The sequence below is a fragment of the Colias eurytheme genome, chromosome 11 (assembly GCF_061535395.1).
Source record: "Colias eurytheme isolate Ceu_HAF_F1 chromosome 11, ilColEury1 Martin Lab GWU primary, whole genome shotgun sequence".
NCBI classification, from domain to species: domain Eukaryota; kingdom Metazoa; phylum Arthropoda; class Insecta; order Lepidoptera; family Pieridae; genus Colias; species Colias eurytheme.
Window position 1 is genome coordinate 757,847 of NC_142990.1, and position 11,872 is coordinate 769,718.

Consider the following 11,872-nt stretch of genomic DNA (forward strand, 5'->3'; position numbering starts at 1 on the left):
ATAGATTAACTGCGTTTATGTTTTTACAATAGCTTATATGATATTGATTAGATATGTTCACTGAGTTTGATCGATTTTAGCGTATCAACAATTTAAGTAAAATTATGTTTTTGTTTAGACTTTTTAGACGTTTATTTGAGCACACGAGCAACATTTGTCTACATTTTGTCAAATATTTAGTCTCTAAAAGTAGGTACCTACCTACGTTATATCATTTGTTCATTTAGCATCTGTGGCTCTACTTCCGTATAAACGAATCCGATTTTCAATACGATATTGTGTCCATTTTTACTTACCTACCTACCTACTTATACCTATTGTAGTTAATATTGTTATCATTTACAGATACCTACCTATGTTACACTCTTAAACATTTTTAGCAAACAAAAGCGCTTTTATAACAAATAACAAATCCACTAACAAAACTAGAAATTTCCGCCACTATTTCACTGATAAAGCATTCATAGTAACTACTAGTAGGTATATACTATATTATATCTGTGGTAGTAACTTAAGCCCTCCATACATCCCGTGGGCGTACCGCGGCGAGATCAAAGCGGCCCCGCCCTGCGCACGCGCACAATAAGTAGTCGTTATTGATCTTCAGAGACGCCATTTTTTATCTCCACGCTCGAGTGTAAAACATTTTTCGTGTGAGCATTGGTTTGCGGTAATTATGAGGTATACATATACAATTATTTACATAATAAAGTGAGGATAAAATATTTAATATGACCTTGAATTAGTATGTTACGTCTTGGCTTTGTATTATTAAACAATTGATTCTGTAAACAACTCTAATTAAACGAAACATAGAATTTTTAATAAAAAATTTGAGTTTATATTGAAATTATAAAGTGCACGCAAATCCTTTGGTGCAAAGCTAGTTGAGTACCTAATCTGTTTATAAAATCCATCAGTCTTTGATCTATTGTTATCTAAAAGCGAGATCTAAATTTGGAGATATAATTTTATGGTCAGCAGCCTTCGGCCATCTCAAATAGCTTCGGGATATTAATTCTTTTATAAACCGGTTTTAGAAGATCTAGTGATTATATTATTGGTAGATACCATATCGCAAATAAAAAATAAAAATATGTAGGTAGGTATTTACTATTTACAATTGATTTGATTCAGTTCTGCTTAGAGCCAGTTAGATAGCATCACAGGATAGCACAGTCATTTTAGGTACTACAAATTTATTTCGAGTTTATCCGTCTCTATTATCTACCTATGAATTATGAAAAGATTCTAAGTTCTAAGTGTTCTAACAATCAAGTCGAAACTAATTTCAAAATTCATTGCTTTTCGTAGTTTGTAGTACTTATCTTCTTATAGGAATAGGATGTAGGTACATATTTTATTATATTTTGTTCCCCTTTTTTTTCTGAGGTAAAAATTAACAAATCGAATTGTTAGTTGTCTTTCCTCATCCATTTTTCTTATCTTTAGATACCTAAACTTATTTTATTTCTTAGCAAAAATAAACCAGATTTATTACCCACAAAGTAATAAACATTTCTTTAACTCTATATCAGGCGTAATGGCATTTCCCTTATCTTTAGGTAATTAGGTAACACATAAAGCTGTCATAGTGTTCATATTTCAATTAGTGCATAGGTACGTTATCTGCTAGATAAGAACTGGTAGATAAGCGCTGGTTTACGACGGACGATGATTGATGGCCTACGTGTGCCAAGAATGTCCAACGGGGCTGGTAATTTTAACCAACTTTAAAAGGTGGTATATTTGGCTACGTTTAGTAACATTTTGTCATGTACCTATAGCTGTTATTCAAACACAAACTCAAACATTTATTTATTCAATTAGACTTCTTCTAGAAGCACTTTTGAAACGTCATTAGGTACATGTTTTTAACATTTACCACCGATTCGGAAAGCAGTATCTACGGAGATGAACCGGCAAGAAACTCCATAGTTTTTAATCATGTCAGTTTTACAATTTAATTTTACAAAATATCTACATATGTTTATACAGTAGATAACAAAAACGAATAGACAAAATGCAAGATTGTAAGTGTAGTCGTAGATATTTTTTAGTGTCCCATTTTGCTAACGCAGCTTCAATAACTAGGTACCTAAGTGTCCTAGGATTCAAGAGAAATATTAATATCTGTCATTTGATCAAAAAGCATTTGCCATGCCGCACTTCGAAGGTAAGCAATTTACTTCACTTGTATCATCTTATCTATTGATCAATTTAGGTATATGTAGGTACATTAAAAAATATACTCTTACAAATTACCTAGGTATATCTTTTAATAGTCTAATATAATAATATGAACATCATGTCATCAATTAGGTATGTTATGTTAGAGTATAGGTACCTAGTTACTACCCTCGACAAAGGCCTTGTAAATTGCTTTGCTTTCAAACAAAACATTATCATTAACGTGTTTTTATTTATAAAAAAAACTCATTTCTTATTTATCCGGTAACATTTGCAATAAACATCCAAAACAAAAAGATACACACAGAAGACATTACAAATCGTTTCATTGATCAACATTTAAACGCAAGAGCAGGTACGGAGGTGCCCACAGCTCAATATATCATTGATAAACTAACACTTAACAAGGAAGTTCGCGGACCCCTGACTAATTAAAGATCAGCTGGCCCACCCAGGAGCTAGATCCTCACCTTTAATACCCTAATTAAGCTAATTTATCGAGACAATAAGAAAAATTATCGGTCGGTCAGTGGTCCCTTTATGAGAGGTATAAAAATGTCGGGTTTAAGAGCTCCCGCTACTGGGCTTCGATGGGACTTAGATTGGTGACCGTGGGTTTAGGGATTAGGGGATTTTGGGACGAAATAAATTTTGCCTAGGGTAAAGTTACTTGTTTTGGGTTATTTTTTAATAAAATTTTCATTCTGCTACTTAATTATAATGGTAGTTTTATTTACTTATTTGTATCTACACACGTCTTAACTCTTAATTAAGTAACTACTACGCATGAGTAATTTAAAACCTTAATCAATAAGTCAATAAAATTCTATAAGTACTACATACAATAGCATCTATAAAATCTGTGTAGGTTATCTAAGTACTTTGTTATTACTTATTATGTATAATAATAAATACTGTATGTAAATTATTAATGATTTAGAATTAACATCTCAATATTTAGATTAGTTTAAAAAATGACTAATAAAATCGTATGCCCCATTATCCCGACAAATCTCACCGTGTGGGCACCTCACCATCAGATAAGTTCGTATAAGTTCAATAATGAAAGCGGCGGAATGTTCTAGCGGCACTCGCCTAGTTCCCCAGATAAGAGGTGCCGGCTGGTGATAAACATGAGGACTTTATGACGGTAGCGGGTAGACCATACATAGGGTTGCAGGTAGGGCATGCACCCGGGTTTACCCGGTTCCGAAAAACCCGGGTAAACCCGGGTTTTTTGATGATCTTGAGAACCGGGTCTGAATAGTATGAAACCCGGTTCTCCCGGTTCCGAACAAAATATTAAAACATAAAGTATTATTGCTGTATTGCTGCATTATTTTAACAAATTTATTCTATCTGGCAACGTCAGACTCACGTGCATCGCGAATTTTCGTGCCACGCTTCAAGCGTGGCTCTGATTGGTTGTCTAACCTTAGATACTAAAAGTTTCCTACGGGTGTATTACCAAAAAAAAAAAAATAATTAGGCTTAGAAAATGACAAAAATTAGGCTACTGAAATATTTTTATTAGATTTGTCGTGAATTTGAAAAGCTGTTGATTACTGTTTCATATAATGATCCAGTCATGTTTTTGTTTTTGGTATCAAGCTGAAATTTATATCGAATACTCAAGTCAAAGCATAAGGTGATTGGGTATGCTAATGACCTCGCATTGTTAGGTGAAACCCGCGATGAAGTGAGCGAAGCCACGAGTATCTTGAAAGAAGAAGCAGAAAAGGTTGTACTAAAAATCAATGCCAAAAAACGGAATATCTCCACATGAAGCGGTATAGAGATACACGAGCTCAACGCCAAGACCTACAGGCTGGAGATACGACGTACAAAGGAGTTGCTAGTTTTAGATATCTGGGTTGCACTATAACTGACTCACATTCCAGGGAGGAAGAAATTAATATCCGTATCCAAAATACCCTGAAATGTGGTGCAGCCTTGCATAAGGTGCTCGCGTCCAGGCTTCTGAGCAAAAACACCAAATTGCGTATATACAAAACGGTTAAAGACCAATACTTATGTATGGGTGTGAAGCCTGGACCCTGACCCAGAATGAAGAACGCAAGCTTTTTTAGTCACCGAAAGAAGGCTTCTTCGCAAGATTTTTGGTCCCACCAGACGAGAGGATGGAAGCTGGAGAGTCCGAACAAATGCCGAACTAGAAAAACTAATGGCCGAGCCAAATATACTTGGATAAATAAAAGCACAACGGCTCCGTTGGCTCGGTAATGTAGAACGAATTGGTGAGGAACGAGGACTGAAGAGGGCATACTTGGGGCGACCCCTGGGCCGACCGCCAGTTGGACGACCTAAGTATCGCTGGCGCGATCGAGTAGAGGTGGACCTGCGCGTGCTACGATCTAATAATAATTGGCAAGAGACCGCTCGGGACAGGGGAAGATGGAGAGTTCTCGTCTCAAAGGCCATAAGACCCACTTTGGGGTTTCAGCGCCAGAGGAGTAAGTAAGTAAGTTCTCAAGTCTTCGTTCCCTTGATGATGTGAAAAAGTCAAACTCACAAGCCAACGCATCAAAAGATACAGCCGTAAATGCTGAAAATTTTAGCAAATTTCGACATTCGCATGGGACTCAAACCCTACAGGGTACTTCTCATGAACACAGAGCCTATGAATTTGGTAAAAGTAACGTCTAATAACACAGATAAAGGAAAAATTGCTAGAAAAATTGTTTCTTTATTAATTTAATAAAATAAGACACAAGCCGCGTAAAATAAAAGGCCCATCAGGTACTTTTACAGTTACTTTTGTTTAATTTCGTATTTTTTTTCCGAGGTATTATAAAAGAACCGGGTAACCCGGTTCTACCCGGTTCTGAGCTCGATTTGGAACCGGGTTTCAAAAACTTGGAACCGGACTCGGTTCTGCATGCCCTAGTTGCAGGTTAATAATAATTTATGGTGAAAAAATTACTTAAAAGAAAGTTGACAATATGTATTTGTAGTTATATGTTAATCGTAAATATGTTAAAATGGTTTGTTGATTACACTAAAAAATTTTTTTTTTGTTTTCGGTGATAGATCTTAGTCGCAGTTTACTTTTTTTTAAATAGATATCATCTATTTTTCAATCTTCCAAAAATGGGAAAAGAGAATCTATTTGAAAAAACCTTTATAAAAAAATACGTCGATTACTTTACATTTTTTCCCTTTCTCAGTTACAAAATTTAAAACAATGTAAGCAAAGTATTAATTACATTACAAATCATTTTCACAGAGCAGTAGGTACCAAAATAATCAGGTAGGTAAGTATTAGTAGATAACTAGATAAGTACCTACGTAACCCTAATAGAAACAAAATATGGTTGCTAAATTGTGAATTTAGTTTTTACTTAGTAAAAAAAGTAAGTTAAAATAAAGGAGTTTATAGGTACCTACAGGGAAAAAGAAGTATATAGCTTGTCAAAATTCTTCTAACTGACCTTCACTTTCAGAAAAAGGGAAATTTTACGACTCCTTACGTCAACACTACCTACATGTCTGTGGTCAACACCATAATTATCCAAAAACATAATATGTATCTTTGCTACAGTATGTTGGCAGCCCTATTAACAACATACATTCAAAAGATAGGTGGTAATTTTATATTTGAGGAAAGCTACTGTTTTATCAAAATATGTGGTTATTTGTCACTTTTAAAATTCGTTTAGTGAAATTCAATCGGGTTTGATTCGATACCACAATCTCAAATACTCGGTAATGGGTAATAAAACGGTGTTATTGTTTTTTGATAGTCTCTTAGTTGTATCAACGAACTTTGTTCTTTCATTTTTATTTTGTTTATTTTTAACCGACTGCGGAGGGATTATTTTTAAGGTATTTCGTATTATTACATAGAAATGTTAGAATAAATGGATAGGATCAATTTTATTATTACATATAGGTACATATCTAGTAGGTACTTAATATTTATTCATACAATAACAACGTCGAATTGTCAGAATCACAAACTGAAGAATCGATTCTTTCGACACCAGAAAGCTATTTTATTTGTGATGTTATATAGGAATATATCTGACATAGGAATTATGTATTAAGGTGATGTACAAGTAGGTAGATACCTACTACTTATGTTATTTTAATTTTTATCCCGGATCAACCCGAACGGAAACGTGGTAAGCGGCTCATTAGTAGGTATAAATTAAAAGCTAAAAACTATGCTACATTCAATAGGACCTAAGTTATTATTATTATAAACAATTTTTTATCAAGGCAGGTCAAATAGTTTCGGAGTTCAAAAGATTTATTTGTAAAAAGTAACATGTAACGGTGATTAACACAGCAGAGAGGAATCGATGGACCGAATTAATCGAATACTTGAATGCATTCCAAATTCATTGAACTTTGTTCATCCATGCATCGAATTAGAACTGCATATCGACGACATAATCGATTTACGACGTGAATCGATTTTGTACATCTATTTTTAAGTAGGTAGGTAACATAGAAATTGATTTATTGATATTGAAATAGATATAAATTATTCGAACAGATTGTACGTAACTAGTTACCTAGATACAATTTTATTTTTGAAAGAATATCTTCATTTCAAAATTCTAATAGGTACCTACGGTCTACTAAATACTTATTTCTATTAGGTACCTACCTACCTATGCAACGTGCGTGCATTCAAACCGTAGACAGAGAAACCAAAATTGGTTTCTCTGTCTACGATTCAAACTTTTCGCAGCTATTGAAGGAAATAATATAAAAAAGTTTACAATGATGTTTCAATCGTTAGACTATTGATAACATAAAATTATGAAAACATTCTTACTTGCCACAGCTTTCGAGAATACGTTATTGGTATTTCATTGGAAGCAGATTTCACAATAAAAAAAATCACTCGTAAATAAACGTTAAACGATATTACAGCCATTCAGCAGTTAATAATTTTAAACGAGAAGCCGGTAATCACCACATCTCACGCCGGTATTAAGTTAAATGCGCAAACTTTCGCCATCTAGTGGACAGTGGTATGATTATAAACTAATTTCAATTGGTTTCAGCGCCATCTTTATATCTTATAAATAATCATTCGTTTTTATATGCATTCCTAGGTGGCGCTGCACCGCAACGTTAATTTTTATTTTTTATAAAAACATTTTTTTATACATTAATTCTCATTAATTTAATTGGAAATGTGTGAATTATTAATTATTTTTTTGATAAATAAAAATATTAATAGACAAAAGTAACGTGATTATGGATTGGGCAATAAATATGACCATAGACTAAAAGTTTGTAATTTGTATTTGTCAACAGTCAAAACTCGAAAGAAACGGTTTTGAATTTCTAAAAGATTTAAAGTTTTTAGTTTGTATTTTGTAATGATGATTAGTTTTGACTAAAAAATAATTTATATTAATATCTTAATAGTACGTATTCAAACGCCTTAAAAATCAAGTTTTTTAGACGTAAGATTATCATCTGTATCACTATCAATAACACCATGTCGCAACAGCAAACGAAAAACTGCATTACGTTACGAGGATCTGCGCAAATAATTTGCGAATATTTGAGTAAGTTACGATTATCTTCTTGTATAACTTAATTTTCTGAATTGCAGAAATTTCTTTACAAAATACAGTCTCAGTTCCTAATGAAATACTTACAAAGTTTGCTAACAAGTTACAGCATGTATCTTTTTTCAGAGTTTGCAATCAATTCAGTTCTATTTCAAAGAGGATTATACCCACATGAAACATTCAAAGCAGAACAGCAATATGGAATAACTTTACTCTTATCAGAAGATCCACAAATCAAAAATTTTTTAAATAATCTTCTGTCACAAAGTGAAGGTAATTCAAATTTTTATTCATTCTTATGTTTAATCTTTCCATGTGACTGTGAGCAACCTAATATACTTACATAATAGATAATACATTACTAATATAATAATAATACTTGTTTTATAAAACTTTGTACTTATTAATAAAACTTTATTATTATTATTAACAGTGGTGAGCCTTGCTACTTGTGCTTGAAAATATTTAATTAACTAGCTGCTCACCAGTCACTACCTGCCTACGACAAGCAACATTTTTAGTTAGTTTGTCAAAATCTTTAACATTATAATCCCAATACTCAAATCCTATGAGATAAAAATCTATGTTATATTTGAATATTTACTAATATTGTTTTTCACACATTTCAGAATGGATAATAAACAAGAAAGTTAGCAAGCTATCACTAGTAATTATAAATGTAGCGAATAAAGAAATATTAGAATGCTGGGATTTCAACATACAGTATGAAGATGGTGATGTTGCATTATCAAAGGAGAAAAACGAGCAAGTCGGTAGCAAAGATCTAAAGAAAATACAACAAGAAATAAGGGCTGTAATGCTTCAAGTAGCCGCTACAATATCGTATTTACCGTTCTTAGACTGTAGGTGCTCTTTTGATGTACTAGTGCATGCGAAAACAGACTGTGATATACCAGAAAAGTGGTCGGAAGCCGAGCCTATAGCTATAACAAACGCACAAAATGTGCAGCTTAAGTCTTTTTCGACGAGTTTGCATAAAATGGAGACTGTGGTTAGCTATAAACTCGCTGATTAATATAGTGTAAGTATAAGTGTAAGTTCTATTTATTGAAACTCAATTTTGAGTATAAAGGCTTAAGTATCAAATATTGTATGGAATTCTTTGATATTGTATCAAGTTTACTTGATATACACATTTAAATGTGTGGCAAAAAAATATTGTATAAATTCATAAATAATTTAAGTGACATTTCCAAACATAACATAAACAAGGGAAAAACCTTTTTGAGCTACTATTTTTAAATCAACATTTGCATAATAAAATTGTTTATTAATGTAAACTAGGTAGGTACATATATTAAATAAAAAAATATTTATCGCAACTAGTTCCCACATCTAACTGTCAATTAGTTAAATAAAGAGTAATTTTTACTGTTTAGATTTCTTTTAAATATAGGTAGGTCTATCAGAAAGAAAAATATGGTGGATTTATCATGTTTCAATTACTGACATAAGATACACCAAAAAATAGTGTTATAATTTATACAACTCTTTTTAAGTGAAAGCTGCTGCAATGTGTGTTTATATAGTTAGCTCTCATTGAAAGTATTAATGACATAATGTATAAAATTAAATCATCCAAAATTCTATTTAATAATAATATTATGTCACCCACAGCACACAGGGCACGGGGTATTTTTGATTTAAAACAAGCTTACAAGTTTACTTTAATAACTCAGGCCCCGGAATCACAGACACAATAGAAAATCTATTGTGTTGTGGACCGATCGGGCCGTTCGGGGCTCAATGGGTTAACAGCATGTAAAACTATTCCTTTGTCTTTCTTTCTCGTAACTCATAGAGACTTCATATTGTACCTAATCCAGCTGCTTTTTTAATTGCTTAAGTAGCAAGTCCAAAACCATAAATGTAAATTAACCTTCTAAAGCAAATACCACACATTTAAACTAATTATAATTTTATAGCAACTTTCCCTCCAGTGATCATGTTGCTCAACAAATTTTTACCATGAATTTTTCCTTATTTGTAGAAATATTACTGTATTTTATAAGTTTTGAAAGTAGCTTTCAATACACCCCAAGGCATGTATATAGGATTATTATTGAGAGCCAATAAAACGAGTGAGAGAATTCAAAATTAGGTTTTCCTATTATCTATTGCTGTCACACTAAGCCTTGAGCTTCCCTCGTAGAGCGCGACAGGGACAACTGCAGTTCGGGCGGAACATACCTAGGAAAATAACGCAAATTCGACGTTCCGTAGTCCCCTGTTTCCTCCTCCGATACTGGACCGATTTCATTACTTTTTTCATAATTTAGTAGAGAAAAGTATAGGCTATGTTCCTACGTTTTGCTTTTTTTTTAATAATGTGCAAAAATTAGTTTTATGGAAGACGGAACATAACGGAAAATCTGTCCTATTTCTTACGTTTTGAAAGATTCATATCTGTTTTAATAGTTAAGATATGACAAAAAGGAAAATATAGGAACATGGCGAAAGTTACGATAGATGAATAGTAAAAAATATATTGCTCTAATGTGCACAATCCAGGGAGGAAACAGGGGACTACGTTTATATGGAAAAACGGCTCTTTTGTGTGCTCTTAAGATATAATAGTTAAACTTTTATGTATATATTTGTTTCATAATACATGGATTTATCTATGTATTTTTAGCTGCATGATTATATAATATAAAATATTGAGTTAACTACCTTTGTTTGTATGTAAACATTTTGCACTTAGAATTTTAATACCTATCTTAAGATTCATTTAGTTAATATGTACCTACATATTTGTTTTGATCATAATATTGTGTTGGCAACTGATTATTTTAAAATTGTTTCATTGCTTTTTTAATCTGTAATTTCAATATTCATTGAACTTTTACAACATTTGTGTTACCTGTGTACAAATTAGATTGTAAAATGAAATTATGAATAAAATACCTACATACATTTTGAACTAAAATGTTCAAATATAAATGTATTATTAAGAAAACTGTAAAAATATTATAAAATTTTAACCTTATTAGTATTACGATAAACTCGTGTTTTTAACATCAGTAGTTCAATATAAAATTGGCTTTGTATGAAATATTTTTGAAGAGGTTTTGTTTTGTAAGATATACGTATACATGTAATTTTATAGTACTTAGCTTTAAAGTTAGGCTAAATTACAATTGTGTGTAAATAAATGTTTTCTTTTTATACATAAATTCTTTTATTTGTAACGTGGCCGCTTGATTATGATATAATATGATGATGATATGTCACAAGTGACAAGATAATCACTTCATTTAATATATTGTGTTAGTTATATATATTTTTATTTCATATCAAATTTCTATAAATTTCTTATAATTTTTCATTTAGCTCTTTGTATCCTAGGAGTTCAGGAATAAAACAAAATGTGGATTTTTCATTATTTTATTTAACAAGCACTTAAAAATAGCAATACGGCTAGAATAAATAGTGTTATCCAGCAAATAATACTGTACAATAATAATTACAACTTAACTTTACGGGATTACATGAGGTGGTTCTTGGCAAGAATTGTATTTCTTTTATTAAAATTACATAAAGTCCAATTATTAACATAATATTATGTATTTGTAAGTGTTTAAAATTTGTATCGTGAATTCGGCAGTAACAATTGATTGAAAAATGAACGTTAATATTCTCAAGTTTTGGAATTTACGAATCTTATAAAGCAATAATGTTTAGATATCATCAGATATATTATAACGAGTATTAATTTATTGAAGATATAAACTAATTTATCGTATGTACCTATGTAGAATATATATAAAAATTGTCTAAAAAGTAAAAATTAGTTGCAAAATTGTTCACTAGATGTCGTCTTATGTTTTGAAAAATTATAACAGTTGAGCATGTAACATGTATTCAATGTTACTTGTTGTTAACATGTTTTAAATGTTACTTGTTGTTAACATGAATTAAATGTTACTTGTTGTTGTTGTTAAATGCTACTTTTATAGAAATATCCACTTCTGTACCAATTTTTAAACAGTACGTGAGGCAGGAATATTAGATACAATTTGACATTATTAATTAATAAAAAAATGATACATTCAGGGTTGACATTACTAAAATTAATATTATTTTATAATTTATTCAATACT

At 31.6% G+C, this 11,872-nt stretch overlaps 1 protein-coding gene across 1 annotated transcript; it reads left to right on the top strand.

Annotated features, from left to right (window-relative positions):
• Positions 1 to 7,492: 7,492 nt before the first annotated feature.
• mad2 (mitotic arrest deficient 2) lies at positions 7,493 to 10,425 on the top strand. Its single transcript, XM_090107207.1, has 3 exons — positions 7,493 to 7,742; positions 7,875 to 8,021; positions 8,378 to 10,425. Exons 1-3 carry the CDS (start codon positions 7,673 to 7,675, stop codon positions 8,782 to 8,784), a joined length of 624 nt encoding a protein of 207 aa, XP_089963333.1. The 5' UTR covers positions 7,493 to 7,672; the 3' UTR covers positions 8,785 to 10,425.
• Positions 10,426 to 11,872: the final 1,447 nt, after the last annotated feature.